The sequence below is a fragment of the Camelina sativa genome, chromosome 4, assembly GCF_000633955.1.
Source record: "Camelina sativa cultivar DH55 chromosome 4, Cs, whole genome shotgun sequence".
Taxonomy (NCBI): domain Eukaryota; kingdom Viridiplantae; phylum Streptophyta; class Magnoliopsida; order Brassicales; family Brassicaceae; genus Camelina; species Camelina sativa.
Window position 1 is genome coordinate 24,128,762 of NC_025688.1, and position 21,946 is coordinate 24,150,707.

Sequence of the window (21,946 nt, forward strand, 5' to 3'; positions counted from 1 at the left end):
TAGTAGCACCAACATTATCCATAAAATACTGTCTGTAAGGATGATTCTTAGGAACAAGTCTCCTAAACTTCTCAAACTTCTTCTCAGCCTCATCTTCCTTCTTCAACACTGTATATATAATCCCTTGACATAGATACGGCCTAAAGTCTCTCGGCTCTTCCTTCACTAACTCCTCATACAGCTTCAACGCCTCGTTATGCTTCCCTTCAACAACTCGAATCTGCGCCACTAGTAACTTAAAATCCCTCAAGTCCTTAAGATTCTTCTCTTTCTTGCACCTCACCATCGCTTCCTCAATTCTCTTCTCCACAGCACTCAACTCAGCACCAGAATCTGAATAAGCCATAACTAAGCCGTGGTAAGCCTCGACACGAAGCGGTTCCTTAGCTATAATCTCTTCGAATCCATTTTTAGCAGACTCTAAATCACCACTGTGACTAAAGATGTTAGCTTTAAGAATCGGCCACTCTTTTTCCTCTGGTTCAAGTTCAAGCAACCTATCGATCAACTCTATTGCTTCTGTTAGCTTCTGAGATTTGATCTTTATCTCCACCAAACCTCGTAGGCATTGCACGTCTTCAGGGTGAGAAACGAGATACTCTTCGATCGATCTCTCTATATCTTGGTAAGTATAATGCTCTCCGTTACTCTGTTTGTGAGATTCCACAGACGGCGTCGCTGTGACGGGAGCCGCAATCGCCGGCGAAGGTTTGAGCTGGAGATTCGCAAGGAACAAAGCTGTTGCGGTGGTGAGGGTGACGCAGGTGGATTTGAGGAATGAGAGAGTAGGGTTTTGAGATTTGGATGAGGAAGCTTTGATGGAAGCGTATTTGAAGGATGGAGTTGATCTGGGTAAGGATCTGAAAGAGATGGAGGATGGGGTTTTCGGGAAAGATGAAGAGAAGTGAGTGAAAGAGAGGTGATTTGGTTGCTGACGAAGCTGTAACTTCCCTAGAGACTCCATGATTGCAGAGAGAGAGAGAAAGTAATAACCCCTAAAAACCCTACAGTGAGATTTGAGGAAGACGAAGATCAAAGCAGCTGAGTTCGAGTATGCTATAAGATACGACGCCGTTTATGACCAATAGTTTGGGCCTTTATAGGGCCGGAACTAGAAGATTAAACGTATTTTTCACGAATTAAATGTTAATTAATCTCTTTCCTTAATCCCTCCTTAATCCTTATTCATCTTTGACAAGTGTGTTTGCTAAGTAGGGTTGCTTTTGTGATACAGTTGATAATTTAGTGATGCAAAATCTCAAACATACTCAAATTTGAATTATATTATCAGTGAACCAGTACTGCGAATGATATATGATTGTAGTTAGAATCGTTCATCTTCTTTTTCAATTTGAAGATTCTGCAAACCACTTTGCCAGTTCTATCAAGAACTTGCTTGGTCTACATATTTGCAGTGTTTTGAGTAGTTGGGTGGAGAACACTTTTAAATGACTCTATGAACGAGATGACTCTTAAATCTTGGACAAGGGGATTCCATTGAAGCTCTCAAGGGATTCATGTTCATTACTCAAAACACATTCCCACCAGGGCATATTATGAGAATCTAAAACTACATTATTTAAGAACCAACAATATCTGTATGATGGTTTCACAAGGATAAATATTCCTAAATTGAGTACATAAACTCATTAAAACATAACCATTAGCGAAAGGATAGAGGACATAGTATGCTGATTCTTCCGTGAACAAGAAGAATTCAGCAGAGCACGAGGACAGACAAAAAAGACGATAAAACGGAACTGATTGTTGAGGCAGCAGGCAAACCATTGGATGACAGAGAGATGTCCACAAGCTTACTTGTACTCAAATGATGGCACCGGAGGAGCATCAAAACTCTCTAACACCTCCGTTTTACTTCCGCTGCCTGGTTGCACCTCCTCGTTTTTCTTACCAAAAAGCCCTCCAAACCATGATGATGATGACGAAGCTGTATTCTGGTTTTGACTCTCTGACATCTGCTGTGCTTGATTCTGCATCTGCCCCATTTGCATTCCAGGCACTCCTTGCATTCTAGGCACTCCTTGCATTCCGGGCACTCCCTGCATTCCGGGCATACCAGGGACAGGCTCCTCCATCATCATTTGCTGAGGCTGAGAGAGTAGCTTGTTCAACATGATCCCAGCTCCTTCAATCAAAGCAAGCAAAACACCTCCAAAAACAGCTGATCTAGAAGCAGCGCCCAACCCTTGTCGCATGGACAGGAACCCTCCAGTTGCAGCACCAGCAATGATGGAGTTCCAGGGATCCTCCTTCTGCCTTAAGTAGACCATGGAGCAATCAAATGTGGAGAACAAACCTCCCCAAACAGCAAAACTGCCTCCAGTACGAGGAGCATTCATGCTCACTGATTGTGTTCCTCCAACAAAGCGACTACCTTTGGGAGAGTTGTAAGACCCTCTAATGAAATGAAAAGCAGATCCTCCAACAGCTCCCATACCAAAAGCACCACCGATATCATCAAGGATACGGTCAGGGCAAGGCTCTCGAGATGTCTCTGGTGTTCCCATTAATTTATCCCCACCAATATATGCCTCAGGCAATGATGGCTATCGAACCTGCAAGTAAGTGAATCAAAATGAAGACTGATAAGCAATTTCTGAGAGATTAGGGTTACTCTTTAAGTCACTGCGATCAAGAAATTAGATCCCTAAATAATTCCGATTAGATAAATACTGAGTAATCTATCTACAATTGAACGAAGACGATTAGGGTTTATCAAAGCTCGGTANCGTTTTACTTCCGCTGCCTGGTTGCACCTCCTCGTTTTTCTTACCAAAAAGCCCTCCAAACCATGATGATGATGACGAAGCTGTATTCTGGTTTTGACTCTCTGACATCTGCTGTGCTTGATTCTGCATCTGCCCCATTTGCATTCCAGGCACTCCTTGCATTCTAGGCACTCCTTGCATTCCGGGCACTCCCTGCATTCCGGGCATACCAGGGACAGGCTCCTCCATCATCATTTGCTGAGGCTGAGAGAGTAGCTTGTTCAACATGATCCCAGCTCCTTCAATCAAAGCAAGCAAAACACCTCCAAAAACAGCTGATCTAGAAGCAGCGCCCAACCCTTGTCGCATGGACAGGAACCCTCCAGTTGCAGCACCAGCAATGATGGAGTTCCAGGGATCCTCCTTCTGCCTTAAGTAGACCATGGAGCAATCAAATGTGGAGAACAAACCTCCCCAAACAGCAAAACTGCCTCCAGTACGAGGAGCATTCATGCTCACTGATTGTGTTCCTCCAACAAAGCGACTACCTTTGGGAGAGTTGTAAGACCCTCTAATGAAATGAAAAGCAGATCCTCCAACAGCTCCCATACCAAAAGCACCACCGATATCATCAAGGATACGGTCAGGGCAAGGCTCTCGAGATGTCTCTGGTGTTCCCATTAATTTATCCCCACCAATATATGCCTCAGGCAATGATGGCTATCGAACCTGCAAGTAAGTGAATCAAAATGAAGACTGATAAGCAATTTCTGAGAGATTAGGGTTACTCTTTAAGTCACTGCGATCAAGAAATTAGATCCCTAAATAATTCCGATTAGATAAATACTGAGTAATCTATCTACAATTGAACGAAGACGATTAGGGTTTATCAAAGCTCGGTACTTTACGATCGACACAAACCACTTTGGGGGAAAAAGGTGGAGACTTTATGATTAGAAATGAATCCAACGGAAAGGAGAAAGCACTGATGTTGATATAAAAGTGAAGATCGAAGAAGCATACCTGAGAGAGAGAGAGAGACTACGAGGGATTAATCGGTGCGGATGAGCGACGAGTAGCTTTGAGAGAGAGAGCGAGAGAGAAATGAGAAAATGAAGGAGGCGCGTGAAGGTTCTTTTATTAGGGTTGTTTGGTTTGGTAGAAAACAAAACAAAAATTATTTGTTTGCTTAACCAAATCTGACAGTAACATACGATATACGAATTTAAATCTGAATACGTGATGCTCGGTTATGTAAAAAACCTAGAGAGTAAAAGGATCATATAGATTTAGGCTTATACGTATTAGTAAAGCATTGATCAATTCTAATATAATAATAATAAATTTCATATAATTGTTAAATATAGCCGCAAAACTTACATCCAACAATATCTTCAACACATAGAGAGAGAGAGAGAGTGGTTAACCCATTAGCAAATCTTGTACGAAAAATTAATCTTTTTAAAAATTTATTTTATTTTGTTTTGTAAGTTTTCAAAATGGAAGAAATCAAAATCATTATCTTGGTATATTATAAAAATGATTTTTTTTTTATAAAGAAATGAATACATCAACATCTTTATCTTTGTTATTCATGGATTTTTTATTGGCTCTGAATTAGTGAATTCTCTTTTCAACTGTATGTAAATATGTCACTATCTTGTTTTCTTTTTGAATAATAAAGGTTTAATATCTTTATAGAAACTAACCCCTTTTCGAAATCACAATTAACATGTCCAAATCTTTCTTTTTTGTTTTCTAAACTAACCACTATTGCTCAGTCCACTAACACTTAATCTATTATTACTGATTTATTTATTTTATCATTCTCTTAAGAAATGTTAACTATTGAAATATACATAAAAAATACATATCAGAAAAATCTGATTATTTTAATTATACATAAAACATTAATTATTTTTTAAGAACTTGTTACATATTACAAAGATTTGTTTTTGGGTTTAGCTTAATCAATTACAGCTTTGTTTTATTTTTCCAATATTACAGCTTTGTTTTGTTTTGGTTACTTTTTGAATAAAAGTTAATAGGTCTTGTTTCTAGGATATTGCTGGACTATCACCAACTGATAGGTGCTCACTTATACATTCATAATAAGGTGAGGGTACTTTTGCGACTATTGGCCAGAGGAAAAATTCGCCAATAGGTTTTTTAAAAACTACAATGGTCTAAAGATTTTTCTCAAAAATGATGGTTTAATAAGAGAAAAAGACGGTAAATACGTTTTGAAAAATGGTAAATGAGATTAGAGCAGTTTGGCATGTGACAAAGTGAATGTTAGTTTGCTCTATTGTTTTTTTTTGTTAAGTTGACTAGTTAATACTTCAAGTAATTTTTGTAGATCTAAAATCAGTTACAACAATTCCAGGATAGAAAAACCTTCAAAATTTTTAAATTCAAGGTTCAAGGAAAAAATGTTGATGAAATGGAAATCATTCGTTTGTTGAAGACCATTGGATCGATCTCTGTCGAGATTGAAGTCACTCATGCCTACACAACCTATATGAGTCAATATTAATAATTCCTTTAAATATTTATTTGGCATATTTAGATTTGATTTCTGATTTCTTCCTTTTTTTGAATAGGTGGATATATATTTTTTCTTATTATTATTTTTTTTATTTTGTTTTGTAAGTTTTCAAAATGGAAGAAACCAATATCTTCGTATGTTATAAAAATGATTTTAAAAAAAGAAATGAATACAAAATTTAATATCTTTATAAAAACTAACCGCTTTTCGAAATCACAATTAACAACATGTCTAAATCTTTTTTTTTTCTAAACTAACCGCTATTGCTCAGCCCACTAATACTTAATTTATTGTTGCTGATTTATTTAATTTATCATTCTCTTAAATAAATGTTAACTATTGAAATATACATAAAAATACATATCAGAAAAATTAATCTCTTAAAAAAATAAGTTATGAAATTCAACAATATGATAATTTGAATTTGTATCAAAAATGTAATGATAGCAATATCTTATATGATTGTGGAAAAAAAAACAATATCTTATATGTAATAATTATAGAATCTAATATGAACATATTGGTTTCACAAAAATATTGATTAAAAATGAGAAATAATGCACATTTCAATTTACAAACAAATGTACAACTTTTTAGTAAAGGCCTACTGCTGAAACTTATTTTTGACATGTGAACGAATATGATTGGAAACTAGGAGAGATGACATGAAACTTATTTTTTTTTTATCTATCAATAATGTTTTAGTAATTTGTTTCAAACAAAATTTCTTTGTGCTATGGGATGAACATTATGCTTTGTCTTCAAATCATATATGAGGTTTAGGAGATTTTATACCTATTAAATTCTATTGCATTCTCTTAAATTCCATCCTATTCTATTAAAATCTAGATATAATAATACAAACATTAGAATTACTATTGATATTAGAATAGAATTCTACATAGATGATAAATACATTAAATTATCATTAATCCATTTTCACAACTTGAATATCTATATATATTCTACATATGTAATTGAATACTCTAAAATTCAATTACAAATTCTTTTGTGTTTTTTAGTTCTTTTTTTTTTTTTTTTTTTTTTTTTTTTTTTTTTTTTTTTTTTTTTTTTTTTTTTTTTTTTTTTTTTTTTTTTTGTCAAATAGGTAACTATCAGTTTTGATTTATCCATCTCCATTCTCCTCCAATCATGTTGATTCCAAATTCTTTCAAAACAAAAGTGTAGTTAAATACTGAGAAAAAAAAACTTCATATTTGCTACTTTAAAAAAAAAAAAAAAATTTTTTTTTTGGTTTGTTACTTTTTGAAATTCGAATCCACACATTTCTTCTCTGCTTTACATTAGACACACACACACACACACTCGGAGCCCGATCTAATCTAAGAATCCCCAACGGTTACTTACCCTAACTTTTTTTTTTTTGTTTTTGTTTTTGAAATTTCTCTCAAACTTGAAACAAAGTTTCTCTTTCGATCTCCAAGATCCCTACATCTTTCTTTATCTGTAAGTGAATCAATTTCTATTTTTTTTTTTGGTTCGTAGTTTGCGAAGAAAAATTGAATTATATTGAGAATTCGAATCTCTGTGATTCTGAATCAAAGCTTTCTCAGTTGATTAAGGAATCAATTTGTTTTTTTTCTTGTTGGATTCACAGAAATCGAAGGATCAATCTCAGTTGAGGAAAGATGTCGTTTACGCCAGAGGCTACAAGGAAAAGTGGAGTAGGAGGAGTGATCCCATCACCGGCACCGTTTCTAACTCCTCGTCTTGAGAGAAGACGACCTGATTCTTTCTCTACCCGTCTCGACAGAGATAACAACAACAAAGAGGTTAACGTTCAGGTGATTCTTCGATGCAGACCATTGAGTGAAGATGAGCAGAGATCTAATGTTCCTAGAGTCATCTCTTGTAATGAGATTAGAAGAGAAGTCAATGTTCTTCACAGTGTTGCTAATAAACAAGTCGACCGTCTTTTCAACTTCGACAAGGTTTCCGATTCTTAATTTCTACTTTTGATGGATTGGCTCTTTTTTGGTCTCTGATGGTGTTGAATGTTTATAGGTTTTTGGTCCTAAATCGCAACAAAGGTCTATATATGATCAAGCTATTGCACCTATTGTTCATGAAGTCTTGGAAGGTTTTAGCTGTACTGTGTTTGCTTATGGCCAAACAGGAACTGGAAAGACTTACACTATGGAAGGTGGGATGAGGAAAAAGGTACTGTGTTTGCTTATAGAGTGGTTCCTCTCTTGTGAGTGTTTCATTTTGTTTTATGATTCGTGTTTTTTGTTTTGTTAAGGGAGGGGATTTACCTGCGGAGGCTGGGGTGATTCCAAGAGCTGTTCGTCATATTTTCGATACTCTTGAGGCACAAAACGCTGATTACAGTATGAAAGTAACATTCTTGGAGCTTTACAATGAGGAAGTTACTGACTTGTTAGCTCAAGATGACTGTTCTAGAGCTTCTGAGGATAAGCAGAAGAAGCCCATTTCTTTGATGGTGGATGGGAAAGGTTCTGTGGTTTTAAGGGGTCTTGAAGAAGAAGTTGTGTACAGTGCTAATGATATATATGCTCTTCTTGAACGAGGCTCATCCAAGAGGCGCACTGCAGATACTTTGTTGAATAAACGAAGCAGTCGGTCTCATTCAGTTTTTACTATCACTGTCCACATTAAGGAAGAGTCTATGGGAGAAGAAGAGCTGATCAAATGTGGCAAGCTTAACCTTGTGGATCTAGCGGGATCTGAGAATATTTTACGATCAGGAGCTCGGGATGGCCGTGCGAGAGAAGCTGGAGAGATTAACAAGAGTTTGCTCACTCTAGGTCGTGTGATTAATGCCCTTGTGGAACATTCTTCTCATATACCTTACAGGTACTTGCCCTGTTCTACAACTATTTATGAGTCTATTTTCATACTATTTGTGTGTCTTGAAACATAATAATGCATCTTCATCTTTGCAGGGATAGTAAGCTGACGAGGCTTTTACGGGACTCTCTAGGAGGAAAGACGAAAACTTGTATCATTGCTACAATCTCTCCATCTGCTCATTCCTTAGAAGAAACCTTAAGTACTTTGGATTACGCCTATCGTGCCAAGAACATCAAGAACAAACCCGAGGTTTTATTTACGCTACCATATCTCATCTTTATTTATCACTGTATATCCTTTATTTTTATCCTTCTAACCAAACGTGTCTCTGCAGGCAAACCAGAAAGTATCCAAGGCTGTGCTGCTTAAAGACCTTTACTTGGAAATTGAGAGAATGAAAGAAGGTTTTCACACATAATATTCTGTCAACATTCTCCAGTTTCTCTTTTCTATATTATCAAGTGAGGTACTGGATTAGTATATAATTCTTGTACAAATGATGCAGATGTAAGAGCGGCAAGGGATAAAAATGGTGTTTACATTGCACATGAAAGATATACACAAGAAGAAGCTGAAAAGAAGGTATGTTCAAATGACAACACTTAAAGTCTATATTTATTTTATCATCAGCTTAATGATTCTTTTGTTGCAGGCAAGAATGGAGAGAATAGAACAGTTGGAGAATGAATTGAATCTCAGCGAAAGTGTATGTTTGCTTTACCTTTTCTCTTCTAACTGTTAGAAACTAAACTAATCTTCTCCTGTTGGAACTTAAATGGCTTCTCTTATGCAGGAAGCTTCCAAGTTCTGTGACCTTTACGAGATTGAGAAAGAGAAGTTACTGGACGTAGAAAGTGAGCTTAAGGACTGCAAGGTGATAAAAAACTCCAGTGATTTACTCTCTAGATTATGCATGCTTTGAATGAGAGTTTTCTTGACTTTTAGATTATTCATGATCCAGAGAGACCTGCATAATAGTAACAAAGAGTTGCTTGATCTCAAAGAGAATTATATCGAAGTTATCTCAAAGTTGAAAGAAAGAGAAGTCATCATCTTAAGGATGAAAGCCTCAGGTATTCTAGCTCACAAAGAAATTTAAGTCCTTCATCTTTCTTGGATCAGTTTTATTGAAATTTTCTTGGACAGAGACTTCTTTGATCGACCGCGCAAAGGGGTTGCGTTCTGATTTGCTGCATGCATCAGACGATATAAGTTCGTTGTTCACGAGATTAGGTACTTCTTCTTTCCTATGTCTAGGGCTGAAAACAAGATCTGTCAAGTGCTGATTTTACTTATTTCTGCAGACCAAAAGGATCAGCTGGAATCCGAAAACCAGAGCATGCTTCTGAAATTTGGTTCACAGCTTGATCAAAACCTTAAGGATCTGCATAGAACAGTTCTTGGATCAGTATCTCAGCAACAGCAACAATTAAGAACTATGGAGGAACATACCCACGCATTTCTTGCACATAAATACGATGTAAGAAAATACCGTACCATAATACCATGTCACTATGTCAGTTCACTTTTTGCTTAGGACTATTTGATAACACTAGTGATTGATTTACACACACAGGCAACACGCGATCTGGAATCAAGAATTGGGAAAACAGCAGACACATATACTTCAGGAATAGCAGCTTTGAAGGAACTATCTGAAATGCTACAAAAGAAGGCCTGCTCTGATTTGGAGAAGACGAACTCCTCTATAGTATCACAAATAGAGGCGGTGGAGAAAGTATGAACAAGATCTAGCTATGAAATATTATCACCTCTTGCTGTGAATTTCTATTTCTCAGCATTTGTTTTGGTAATAATTCAAGTGCTCTTCTGTTCTCAGTTTCTCACTACATCAGCAACAGAGGGTTCTGCAGTAGCTCAGGAAATCCACAGTACACTTAATGATCAGAAGAAGCTATTAGCACTTGCTGCAAGACAACAAGAGCAGGTGCTGTAAAAATTATTTGCTGGTTTCTTGTTAGTTTAATTATTTTTTTTCTGAAAATTCAACTGTGTTTTCAACTTATCCAGGGCTTGATCAGAAGCATGAGATCTGCACAAGAAATATCCAGTTCGACTTCAACCATTTTCAGTAACATCTACAACCAAGCCCACAACGTGGTGGAAACCCTTAGAGCAAGCCAAGCAGAGAAATCAAGACAGCTTAGTGCTTTTGAAATGAAGTTTAAGGTGAGCTTAACTCTTAAAGACTTCAATTGGATATGTTTTGAGAGGTTCACAGACAACTCATCATCTTTACCAAAAACAGGAAGAGGCTGAAAGAGAGGAGAAGCAAGCCTTAAATGATATCAGTCTGATATTATCGAAGTTAACTTCAAAGAAAACTACAATGGTGAGTCTTTAACCATAATAGCTCCACTAGGCTTTAATTGTTCATTTGTTGAATCAAACCTTAAAGACTGATGCTCTACGTGTTTCTAGATCTCTGATGCATCAAGCAATATCCGGGAACACGACATACAGGAAGAGAAGAGATTGTATGAACAAATGTCTGGTATGCAGCAAGTCTCGGTTGGCGCAAAGGAGGAATTGTGTGACTATCTAAAGAAAGAGAAAACCCACTTCACGGAAAACACAATAGCTTCAGCTGAGTCTATCACAGTCATGGAGAGTTACCTTGAAGATTGGTACAAATTCCATCTCCCTACTGCTTTCGGTTCAAACGTCTCACTTAGTTTACATTCTATCTTCTCACACAAACATTGTATTTACTGCAGTTTGGGAAGGGCCAATGATTCTAAAAAGCTGTGGGAGACCACTGAAACAGGCATAAAGAATCTTAACACGAAGTATCAGCAAGAACTTAATGCCACAATGGAGTAAGTTTTTTTTTGTTCTGTATCCATGCTTCTCTCTGTTTCCACATCATTACACTGAATAAAACTCTCTACGTATAGGGACATGGCAAAAGAAAATGAGAGGGGGCACGATGAATTAGCATCCACGTTTTCCTCAATGGATGCTAACTTTGTTACTAGGACTAATGAACTTCACGCTGCTGTTAATGGTAACCTTCCCTACTCAAAAACCGCTTTTGGCTTCTGGAAGACAACTTTCTAATCCTTGGTTTTACAGACTCATTGATGCAAGACCGTGAAAACAAAGAAACAACGGATGCCATAGTTCAGACTTGCATGAACAAGGTCACATTATTGCAAGAGAGTCATGGACAAGTCGTATCAAACATCAGAAACAAAGCAGAACAGTCTCTCATAAAAGACTATCAGGTACTGAAGCAGTCATAACAACATAATAAACTTAAAAACTCTATAGTGTGAATGTGTGATCTATATGTGTATATATATTAACAGTAAAGCTTTTTCATGCAATGACCAGGTTGATCAGCACAAGAACGAAATACCAAAGAAACAGTCCATAACTGTGCCAAGCCTGGCTTCGATTGAGGAGATGAGGACTTTGTTTTCGCAGATTACTCTCAGCGAAGATCTCACAAGTTTGGAGAAAAGATCAACAAAACAGGGACAGGACGAAGCTAACAACAGAACTCCATTCTTGGAAGTAAACATATGATGTGATCAGACAAGAAAAAGAAAAAGCTTCAAGCTCTGGCAGTTAAGTTCATTAACTAGATGAGTTTAGAAGATCTAGAGTGTGTAAAGGTTGTTATGTAGTACGCAAACTTATCTTTTACATAAAACCCGGTATGCATATTAATTGCTGAAATCTCAGATTTTGGAATGACGTCACCGGTTATGGTTGATTTGGCTAATTTTCTCGTTTGAGTCAACCAAATATGAAAAAGAAAAGTAAAGAGAGAACAAAAAGAAACCAAGACTTTACATTGCTTCTGCCTTCTACAAGAAAAAACATAATAAAGTCAAGAAAATAAAGCACATATTTTTGTAATTTATCCCTTTTTAAAATACAATTGCTGTCATCAAGAATCCGTCACTGATGACGATCTCAAATTAATCTGACTGCCTTCGAGCTCTTATTAACCATCTAGGTGGAGAATGTATTATATACATTGTATTAAAAAAAGGCTTGAGGTTGGTCTCTAGTGCATTTGTTTGACCAAATTGAATTTTTCTCAACGAACATGGCGATGATTTGTATTAGAACTTGGATCTGAAGATTAGTTTTGTATTTTTGCTTTGCGCTAGTTTGAAGGTTTAGTAGTGTTTTCTTGACTATACGTTAAAATGTGAAAAAACAGTTTACCAAAACTAATATACTATATTACTTATTTAGAGTTGCATTTTTCCAATCATTGATTTAAGAACATATGATTAGGATACAGTTTAAACTAAATATATATATGGATGGGTTAGGTGTTGGTATTAATTATTTAAGTAATGACTGTGTGGCAAGCAAGTCCATGAGAAACCAAGTTGCTAGATTTATTCTGTGTCGTGTGTACATTTGTTGACTCTACTACTTTTTGTCAGATTCACACTTTAGAAGTTTCGAAGAAGTGAGAATTATGTGATGATGCATCACTTGCAATGACGATATTACCCTTGTTATTCAACCCTCGTGGTATGCATTGTGCCGGCGGTCGAAGGGTGATTACACTGAAAATGTCAAACAAAACAATTACAAGTCAAACAAGCCGCATTACTTACTCTTGTTGTTGTTAGAATATTAGTTTAGACGACTTCTTTTGGTCAAACTACTAGAAAGTCCTACTTTTAGGTATTGCTGTTATATTATAAATACATTACTTCTGAGTTCTCAACCTTCATTACAAAATTCTCTCAGTTCAGGTTTCTTTTTTCACAAGCAAAATCTCAAACGTCTACTTCTTTTGTTTGTTTTTTTTTGTAACACCTCTCAAATCGTAATTTACTTTGCTTTCTTAGTTCTCAAAATCTTACCAAACCAAGAACAAATAAGTATGAAGAGAGAAAGATCTGAATTCGAAGAATCCATCAAGAGTCTAGACATTGCCAAATGTCTGATGATATTAGCACAAACTTCCATGGTTAAACAGATCGGTTTGAACCAGAACCAACATACGGAGAGCCATATGAGCAACCGATTCGAATGCAAAACGTGTAACAGGAGATTTTCTTCGTTTCAAGCCCTTGGTGGTCACCGGGCAAGCCATAAGAAGCCAAAGCTCACTACCGTTGAGCAGAAAGAAGTGAAACATCTTAGCAACAATTATAAAGGAAATAATCATTTGCACGAGTGTTCGATATGCGGTCAAAGTTTTGGGACCGGACAGGCTTTAGGTGGTCACATGAGACGACATAGGTCAAGCATGAAAGTCCAGCCAGCGTTCATATGTCCCGTGGTTCCTACCATGCCTGTTTTGAAACGATGCAGTAGTAGCAAGAGGGTTTTGAGTTTGGATTTGAATCTGACTCCGTTAGAGAATGATCTTGAATATATTTTTGGGAAGACATTTGTCCCAAAAATAGATATGAAGTTCGTTCTTTAGTTTTTTTCTTTTCTTTCTCTCAGTCATTTGTATTGTAATTCCCATTCTTTTATTAATTCTTCAAACGTTAATGTCAAAAAACTTCATGGTATATATATGTTCGTTCTTGGTTTTTCATGTACAATTGAAAAAAAAATTAAATTATAAATTTCTATTCCTGGAGTACAACGTATTCATTAGCGGGCCAAATTTTGGGCCCATCTATGCCTGATTAGGAATTGTAAAACGTATTATTTCTTGGCTTACGGGTATAGTAGGAAAATCGGTAACTTCATACCCCAGCTAAGGGGTATGTTCAATTCCTACATGATGTTTAACACTGTGCAAGTCCATACATTAAGTTAAATAAAATTTAAATTCACAATCCCAACTCTTCAAACAGTACTAATACCTAACTCGTAACGTTGTTAAGAAACCGTTAACGGCTTCTGAGATGGACGCCACATACAAAACGACGTCGTTTTGAAAAACCAAAAAAAAACTTTCTTTTGGTCAAAACGACGTCATTTTCTTCCTTCTTCTTCTTTCTCTTTCCTGACTCAAGGAATCTGGGTTTCTGCGATTGAACCGGCTGCGGAAGAGGATGATGGAGAGCACATAGTGCGTTAAAGTTGTCAGTTAGAATTTAGAATAGGTTGTAATATTTGGGATTTGATTATTGTTTCAATTTGGCAAATCCAGTTTTATGTGTGAATGGGAAATTATTAGGTTTTTACCGAGAAGAGCTGTGATGAGATTTGATTTTATAAATATGTAGAATTGATTATTCTTAGTAAGTTTATTATAATTGTAGTTGAAAGAACTCATATTTGTTGGGTTTTTTTGTCTTTTGACCAAAAGAAAGTTTTTTTTTGGTTTTTCAAAGCGACGTCGTTTCATATGTAGCGTCCACGTCAGAAGCCGTTAACGGTTTCTTAACACCGTTACGAGTTAGGTATGTATTAGCACAGTTTGAAGAGTTGGAGTTATAAATTTAAATTTTATTTAACTTAATGTATGGATTTGCACAGTATTAAACATCATGTAGGAATTGAACATACCCCCTTAACTGGAGTATGAAATTACCGATTTTCCACGTATAGTACGTAGTACGTACATACTACATATATACGCTATGCAAAAATATAGATGTTAAAATCTAAGATGTTGTCATTTCACTGATTTGCTTATACTGTATATATGGTAGTAATGAAAATATATTACGCATAATTTAGGATTAGTAATTTTATTTCCTGTAAAAGATGACACATCATTAGTCTTTCATTCCACCCTATTAAGCGGATGTTTTTTTCGAATTAAAAAGCTTAACTGGATATTATATATCTTAGTTTTCGTAAAAATAATATCTTATATTTATAGAAAAATTGTATAAGCGTTCGAAAAAACATAAATTTCAACAAGCTCAACAATCATTATAAAGGTAGTATTAGTCTAGTAGATACTAGATACACATAGACATAGTCACATAAATTAATGAGAGAACCATTGTTTTGTCTCTAGCTAGTAATCCTAATTTGTGACTCGAGCGAGCCTGGTAATTGTATATCAGTTAATATTTTGTAATTTCTAATCAAGTTAATTGTGTACAGTTATCCTTTGCACTTTAAAACTTATTATGGCTAAAAACGGAAAGTTAGTATTTAATCAAAAGAAAAAGGAAAACGACTAGTACTCTTGACACTATAGAGTACAAATTAGGACGGTTTAATAAATCAGGACTGAACACTGAAATAGTCTCGAGTCCATCATAAATTAACAGTTAAAAGAATTTGGTGACTGCGCGAGATGATGATATGGGGTTGTAGTACAACAATTCTAATTAAGACGGTTCAAATTTGATTAACATAACGAAAGTTAAGAGTTCAAATATAATAATTATTCGTTTGACACTATAGAGTACGAAAGAGTTAAGAATAATTATATCAGATCGGTCCTTGAATTTTGGTGGCATAAAGCATAAAAAAGTAATTTTGTTAAAAAATGTAATAACAATCAAAAATTTAGTTTTTCTAACTTTTATTATAGCAAATACTCGGTAAACATCATTGCTAATCAAAAGTAGTTGGTAATAAAGCATTATTATAATAAAATAAAGATTAAGGAGAAGAAGTGATTTTGATGTTCTTGTATAAAATTTTAATTATGTATCATAATATTTTGTAGTTAAGTTAATTCAAATTTTTATGGATTTTAATGTAAAAAACGGGAACTAAACCAAAAAATAATAAATAAAAAACAAAAGAAAAAAACTGTAAACGAACCGGCAGAGTTGAAGGCTTGAACCCATGACTTGACACATAATTGTATGATACAGACCCAACAGACTTGCCTAATTTCTCAAAATATGTATCACTAAAAATTTACTATATGATGTGGTCTAAAGCAGCTGCTTTGCCTGCTTTAGGGGTGGACCAGCACTGATAGGGGCTCATCTCTTTATCTATGGTAAAGTGAGACACCTTTCGCGATTGTCTCATAAACATCTATATGCTCATATAGAAGAAAAATCTGCGGACGGATTCTTGAAAAACTACAAAAGTGTGAAGATTTTTCTCAAGGAAACTGAACTGGTTACTTAAGACGACTGTAAATGCACTGTGGGAAAAGAGGAAGGAAGTGATAGTACAATTGCATGCGACAAAGTAAAGGTTAGTACTAACTATACGTATATTATTTCATTATTTGTTAAGTTAATTAATATTAGGATAAATTTTCTAATCATTAGACTATAATTTACTTTTTCGAGAGGTTAGAAAATGAGATTTTCTAAGTTTCATCATACTTAAGCTTCCATTAGCACATCTCATAATTAATTTGCCTATTCTCCACTTGCATGTTTTTTTTTTCTTTTCGATTTGGTTAGTTTTTGAATGTGGGAAATGTTGTTTAGTTTTGAGGGTATCAGTTGATGCGTTTTTCTTTTTATTATGTATTTTTTTTTTTGTCAATTTATGGCTAAGGTCAATATTAAATTTTCAGGATAAAAAAACTTTTAAAATTGGTGAGTTCATCATCGTCGAGGGAAAGAATGTCAATGAAACAGACATTCATTTGGTGAAGACTCAAGGACCGGTTTCTGTCGAAATAGAAGTTACTGCGGAATATACACTTTGTAAAGTAAATAAATTTTTTACATAATTTTTCAAATACTAATTTTTATTGACATAATCCGGATTTGACTTTTGACTTTTTTTTTTTTTTAAATAGGGGATATTATGTACTATAGGCCACCCAAAAAAGTGGAAGTTGAAAATCACATCGTGCTACTTACCAAGTATTCAACAAACAAAAGTGCCGTATCATATTTCGAGTATCAAAACAGTTGGGGACCCAAATGGGGAGTGAATGGTTTTGGAAAATTTGCAAGGAAAGTCAGTTTGCGTGCTGGAAGACCCTCCTTGATTAAATCCTACATGTATCCTGAGGTATGCATGTGCATAATAAGTTCGTTCTGTCTAACTTATGATTAATTTACTAATTTTATTATTATATATAATAAACTTTTACTAAATTATGCAGCTTCTTGATCAAGTCGTGGATGTATGAGGATCAAAAACCGCTAGTAAGTAATATATTCTTGTACTAAATATTGTTTAGTTTACTAAATTGGTTTTGTGTGATATGAATCGGAAATCATAAATTTAATAGGTTACTGGAATAAACTTGAAATTTACATAAACACTCATAACAGTTGTATATATAAACAGGTACTCAAGTGCTGTATCACATGGAGCAGCGAAATGAGTTTACTTTGGTTTTAGAAGCGGTCTTATCTATTATGTTGGCTATGCACCAATTTATCTTATATATGAACTATGGTGCACTATAATTCTAGGAATTTTAGTTTATTAAACAAATGAAAACTATATTTCTGGTATTTAATTTTGGTATTTTGAGAAAACTCGTTTTGTATTTTGTTTTAAAGAATTTTTATAAAAGACTTTGTTCTACTACTTATGCAGTTATGATGTACCTTATTATATGATGCTATCAAACATAGTAACCATATGTCGTCTTAATCTTAATATATATATAACACAAGTCACTTACCGACTTACTATGTTTGATATGTTATAAAATACAAGTCAAACATATACCATATGCAAATAAAATAATAAGTTTTCTTTTCAACGTTCAATGTAAAGTAATATCAAACACAAGTCACTAATTATCTTATTTATCATGTTGCATTTTTGGGTATTAAAAGACTACACTGCTAATATTAATCACAAGGATAGATTCTTATACTACAGCTTCTACTTGCACCTTAGTACCTTACACATGCACCCATAGCTTAGACCCTTACTCCTAGTTGTAGACTCACTTCTACAAGCACGGTTAAACTACTAAACATTACACAACAACAGTCTACTTGACAACTCTACTTGTACCAACCTTACAAACAACATAATTCAATAGTTGGGCCTATCTCAACTAATAAAGCCCATTGTCTCATTAATACACGATACACAAGCAAAAACAGAACTTTGTTCATAAAACGCAAAGGCGAATTCGATGGGGGATTATGTGGGTGTGGGGACTGATTTACCAGGTACGATTCCAACTCTGTAAATTATTATTTACAAGGATCCCTAATTAGTTGCACAATTTATCCGGTCTCAGATTGGAGAAATATAGTGATACCTGTAGAATTGCGATACAAGGATGACGGTGATGTTCCTGGGGAACATTATTATCCGCATATAAGACGCCCTAAGGATGAAGATTCTACGATCTCAGCGGAGGATGAGTATCTCCTCATGAAGAAACAAGTCCAAGATTCCAAGGTTTTCATCAATCCTGGAAAGATATTCTATGTTGATTCTTGACAAATTTCTTTTTATCTTCTAATCATCTTGGTGTGTGTTTTTCATTTTTATATATCTTTAGGGTTTTGACATCGATTTCACCAAGTTCCGCTGCATTTTCAATTACAAACCCGTTAATCTTGATGACAACCAGTATGCTTTGGAACCAGAAACCACCAGAGAGTTCATGGCCAGGCTATCTATGGAGTCCCTAGAGGGATTCAATGAAATAAATAGTACAAATTATGTGTTTGTCAAGGTTATCAAAGCCAATTTTCACTTCTCTGCTGGCATCATGTTTTACATTACCTTTCAAGGTAAGCTACTATCCGATTATGTCTTAAAACAGTTCCAAACTAAGGTAATTTGCTATTGCGCTGAACCCGATTTTATCTCATGCGAACTCAAACCTGAGAAAAGAGGTAAGTAACTCTCGACATGACTTGGTCTATCTTTGTTTTCTTGTCTGTTGTTGAGAAATCATTTTGAAACTGCTTATAATATTGTTTTTGGCAGTCCACTCCATTGAGGCTGCAGATAAAGAAGATCCCAAGAAACCGAGGTATATCTATCTTGTCTTCTTCTTTACTTTGATGAGTCTTCTTTTCCTTTATGTTCTCTCCTAGGGTACTAGAGGTTTTTTTTTACACTGCTGAAAGTTTTTTTCTTGTTATATTGATATCCTCAGATTGACTGACACTGGAGCCATCTAATATCTATTACTGGATCAGACGCAAGCACTCTTGTGATAAATTGACCGAGTCGATGTTATGATGTAATGACACTTGCTACTACTACTTTTGCTACCAATCTAAGACAAACCGAATCTCTTAACCAAGTTGATTAGCAGGCCAACTAAGTCAGGGCTAATGGATTTTAGTTCATGTAATAATACTACATGACGCATTATTTTTTCTTTCCAGACCATTAAGCGGATTGTTGGCAATTCAACTATAATATTCTTTTCGAAGCAATGCTGACTTTATAAAACTGAAAGTGGTTTTGATTTTAACAATAGTAATACTAGTCAAATAACAAACATAGATAATACCCAAATAACAGTCGTCGTCGTAGCTCAATACATATATGATCATTATACAAATTCGGAAACATATTCTCTCTTGGTTTTGGCAGATACATATATGATATGAATATGATAATAGCTAGTATGCAAAAATATTAAGTTTTAAGACGTTGTTATTTTACAGCTTTGCTTTAGAAAACTAGTACAAACGTTCAAGAAAAAAATATTAGCAAATATGTTAAAGCCAAATTTTCTAAAATATTAAATTATGTATTTTATTTTCATGCTCGTAACATTGCAAAAAATTACAATAGCAACTCACTGACACTAAAGGGTTAGGGTTCTTGTATTTAGTTCATAAACGCAAAGCGAGAAATCTGATTCGATGGGGGATAATTCGGGGTATGGCCATGATTTACCAGGTACGAATCCAACTCTGTAATTTGTTTTTTTAAGATCTAATGCATATATAAATCCCTAATTTGCGGAGGCCCCAGATTGGAGAACTACGCTGGAGACTGTGTATGTGAAATACGCGGATGAGGATGATTATGAAGATGTTTCTGGGACGAAAAGGTATTATCCGCATATAAGACGCCCTAAGGATGAAGAGCCTAAGATCTCGCCGGAGGAAGAGTGTCTCCTCATGGAGAAACAAGTAGAAGAATCCAAGGTTTTCCATCTTTTCTTTTCTATTTTCATATGTAATTTGATTCTTCCTTGGTAAAATCTAGAGTTGAGGAAGCCAGATCTTTATAGTACTCAAGTCAGTTTCTCCTTCTTTTTTTTTTTTTTTGGTTATCTTTAGGGTTTTGACATCGACTTCGCCAAGTTCTGCTGTCGTTTCAATTACCTACCAGTTGATTTCGATGCTCACAACGCATTCGTTTTGGAACCAGAAACCACCAGAGAGCTTTTAGACAGGCTGTCTCTAAAATCCCTTGAGAGATTCAATGAAATAAATAGTACAAAATATGAATTTGTCAAGGTTATCAAAGCCAATTATCACTTATCTGCTGGCATGATGTTTTACATTACTTTTCAAGCTAAGCTGTTTTCCGATGATGACTCGAAAGAGTTCCAAGCTAAGGTCTGCCATTTAAATGATAACCCCGATTTTATCTCATGCGAACTCAAACCTGAGAAAAGAGGTAACTCTCGCCATGACTTGGTCTATCTTTTTTTTTTTTCTTGTCTGTTGAGAGATCATTTTGATGATACTAGTTATATAATATTGTATTTGGATTTTCTTTTGGCCATTGAAGCTCCGGAGAAAGAAGATCCCAAGAAACCAAGGTATATATATACCTTTGTCGTTTTTTTTAATTTGATGAGTTTTTTACACTCTCCTGAATGTTTTTTTTTTTGTTTTGTTTTTTTGTTATATTGATATCCTCAGATTGACTCATGAGCCATTTAGTGTCTAGTGGTGGGTGTTGATCAGACCGAGAACAGAGTCTAGTTATATAATGCATGACCTATGCACATGGAATTCTCATCAGCTCGATATAGATACACACATTAGTTGCCGACATAGAATTAAGACTTTTTTTGCTTTTTTAGATTATACAAAACTATCAGATCATGTATCCTTCACCTTGTTAACTTTCACTTTATTGATGATTGTATCTATATCGGATAGTTTTGTATAATCTAAAAACGAGTCATCACTGTAAGGATATTGATAAAGAAAACGAGTCATCACTGTAAGGCTCCTCAATCCCATTCCTTCCTAGAGTGACCTTTTCATCGTTAATGGTATGAACGGTTTTATCATCTACATCAGCAGCCCTGGTAGTTTCAGCCCTGGTAGTTTCACTGTAAATTGACCAGACAGGGGAAATGTGAGCTAGAATACAAGTTGCTGGTAGGAATGTCAGGTGCAGGTTTCTTGTTTAGAAGTAACTCTGCCTCGGAGCCATCCAAATGCCACTGATGAGGATTGAGGACGCTAGAGAAGCATTGCCATAAGCCATCTCTCACCAACACTATATGAATCCATGACCACTCTTAGCCATCCAAAAAAGCTTTGGTTTTGAATTGAATGCAACATAGATTGAAAGAGCTTATTATTACGAATCTTTTAATCCAAATTTGCAAACAATTACCAGCTTTAAACTAACAAAATCAATTAAAAATTAGCTCAATTTCCATGATCTTTTGCGAGTTAAGCTGAAAACATTTCATTAATATATCTGAGGGTATTTACGGACAAACAAAACTATAAGACCAAAATGCGAAGAGTACAAAACCTAGAGTGTTAGGGTTTTTGTTTTGTTCATAAAACCCAAAGGATGGGGGATAATGAGGGGTCTGATTTACCAGAGACGATTCCAATACACATCCCCCCCCCAAAAAAAATGGTATCCGGTCTCAGATTGGAAAACTATGGTGATACCTGTAGAATTGCGATACAAGGATGACGGTGATGTTCCTGGGGAACGATTATTATCCGCATATAAGAAGCCCTAAGGATGAAGAGTCTAAGATCTCAGCAGAGGATGAGTATCTCCTCATGAAGAAACAAGTCCGAGGTTTTCATCTTTTTTTTTTTTTTTTTTTTTTTTTTTTTTT

At 35.2% G+C, this 21,946-nt stretch overlaps 6 protein-coding genes and 1 pseudogene across 9 annotated transcripts in view; 5 read left to right on the forward strand and 2 right to left on the reverse strand.

The window, feature by feature from the left end:
- Nucleotides 1-1,064, reverse strand: part of LOC104782163 (protein SLOW GREEN 1, chloroplastic-like) — a 1,857-nt gene extending 793 nt beyond the window's left edge. The window contains exon 1 of one of the 3 annotated variants that reach the window (XM_010507023.2): nucleotides 365-1,064. In XM_010507023.2, the coding sequence (XP_010505325.1) occupies nucleotides 365-964 (600 nt within the window). In that variant the 5' untranslated portion in view covers nucleotides 965-1,064. Of the gene's footprint in view, nucleotides 1-278 lie in introns of all 3 variants that reach the window. The other 2 variants (XM_010507021.2, XM_010507022.2) reach the window with 2 other exon arrangements.
- LOC104782164 (mitochondrial import inner membrane translocase subunit TIM17-2-like) lies at nucleotides 1,498-3,863 on the reverse strand. 2 transcript variants are annotated; one of them, XM_010507025.2, is made up of 3 exons: nucleotides 3,753-3,863; nucleotides 2,771-3,458; nucleotides 1,498-1,888 (listed from the first exon to the last, which is right to left on the reverse strand). In XM_010507025.2, exons 2-3 carry the CDS (start codon nucleotides 3,408-3,410, stop codon nucleotides 1,815-1,817), a joined length of 714 nt encoding a protein of 237 aa, XP_010505327.1. In that variant the 5' UTR covers nucleotides 3,411-3,458; nucleotides 3,753-3,863; the 3' UTR covers nucleotides 1,498-1,814. The 2 variants fall into 2 exon arrangements, with proteins under 2 accessions (XP_010505327.1, XP_010505326.1); XM_010507024.2 differs by having other exon boundaries at nucleotides 1,498-1,885; nucleotides 2,768-3,458.
- LOC104782165 (kinesin-like protein KIN-5B) lies at nucleotides 6,572-11,863 on the forward strand. Its single transcript, XM_010507026.2, has 21 exons — nucleotides 6,572-6,744; nucleotides 6,896-7,229; nucleotides 7,303-7,458; nucleotides 7,541-8,115; nucleotides 8,205-8,361; nucleotides 8,447-8,516; nucleotides 8,618-8,694; nucleotides 8,765-8,818; nucleotides 8,906-8,986; nucleotides 9,074-9,185; nucleotides 9,259-9,345; nucleotides 9,417-9,592; nucleotides 9,689-9,850; nucleotides 9,953-10,060; nucleotides 10,144-10,302; nucleotides 10,382-10,465; nucleotides 10,555-10,760; nucleotides 10,851-10,952; nucleotides 11,031-11,140; nucleotides 11,209-11,360; nucleotides 11,470-11,863. Exons 2-21 carry the CDS (start codon nucleotides 6,927-6,929, stop codon nucleotides 11,662-11,664), a joined length of 3,126 nt encoding a protein of 1,041 aa, XP_010505328.1. The 5' UTR covers nucleotides 6,572-6,744; nucleotides 6,896-6,926; the 3' UTR covers nucleotides 11,665-11,863.
- LOC104782166 (zinc finger protein ZAT11-like) lies at nucleotides 12,834-13,694 on the forward strand. Its single transcript, XM_010507027.1, has one exon. It carries the CDS (start codon nucleotides 12,992-12,994, stop codon nucleotides 13,538-13,540), a length of 549 nt encoding a protein of 182 aa, XP_010505329.1. The 5' UTR covers nucleotides 12,834-12,991; the 3' UTR covers nucleotides 13,541-13,694.
- LOC104782167 lies at nucleotides 18,026-19,203 on the forward strand. The gene is made up of 5 exons (XM_010507028.2): nucleotides 18,026-18,092; nucleotides 18,164-18,327; nucleotides 18,431-18,770; nucleotides 18,865-18,910; nucleotides 19,037-19,203. Exons 1-5 carry the CDS (start codon nucleotides 18,056-18,058, stop codon nucleotides 19,059-19,061), a joined length of 612 nt encoding a protein of 203 aa, XP_010505330.1. The 5' UTR covers nucleotides 18,026-18,055; the 3' UTR covers nucleotides 19,062-19,203.
- On the forward strand, nucleotides 19,758-20,799 carry LOC104784239. Its single transcript, XM_010509294.1, has 5 exons — nucleotides 19,758-19,794; nucleotides 19,870-20,045; nucleotides 20,181-20,523; nucleotides 20,638-20,668; nucleotides 20,772-20,799. The coding sequence occupies exons 1-5, from the start codon at nucleotides 19,758-19,760 to the stop codon at nucleotides 20,797-20,799; spliced, it is 615 nt and encodes a 204-aa protein (XP_010507596.1).
- The window catches only part of LOC104784240, a 1,075-nt pseudogene continuing 805 nt past the window's right edge, over nucleotides 21,677-21,946 (forward strand).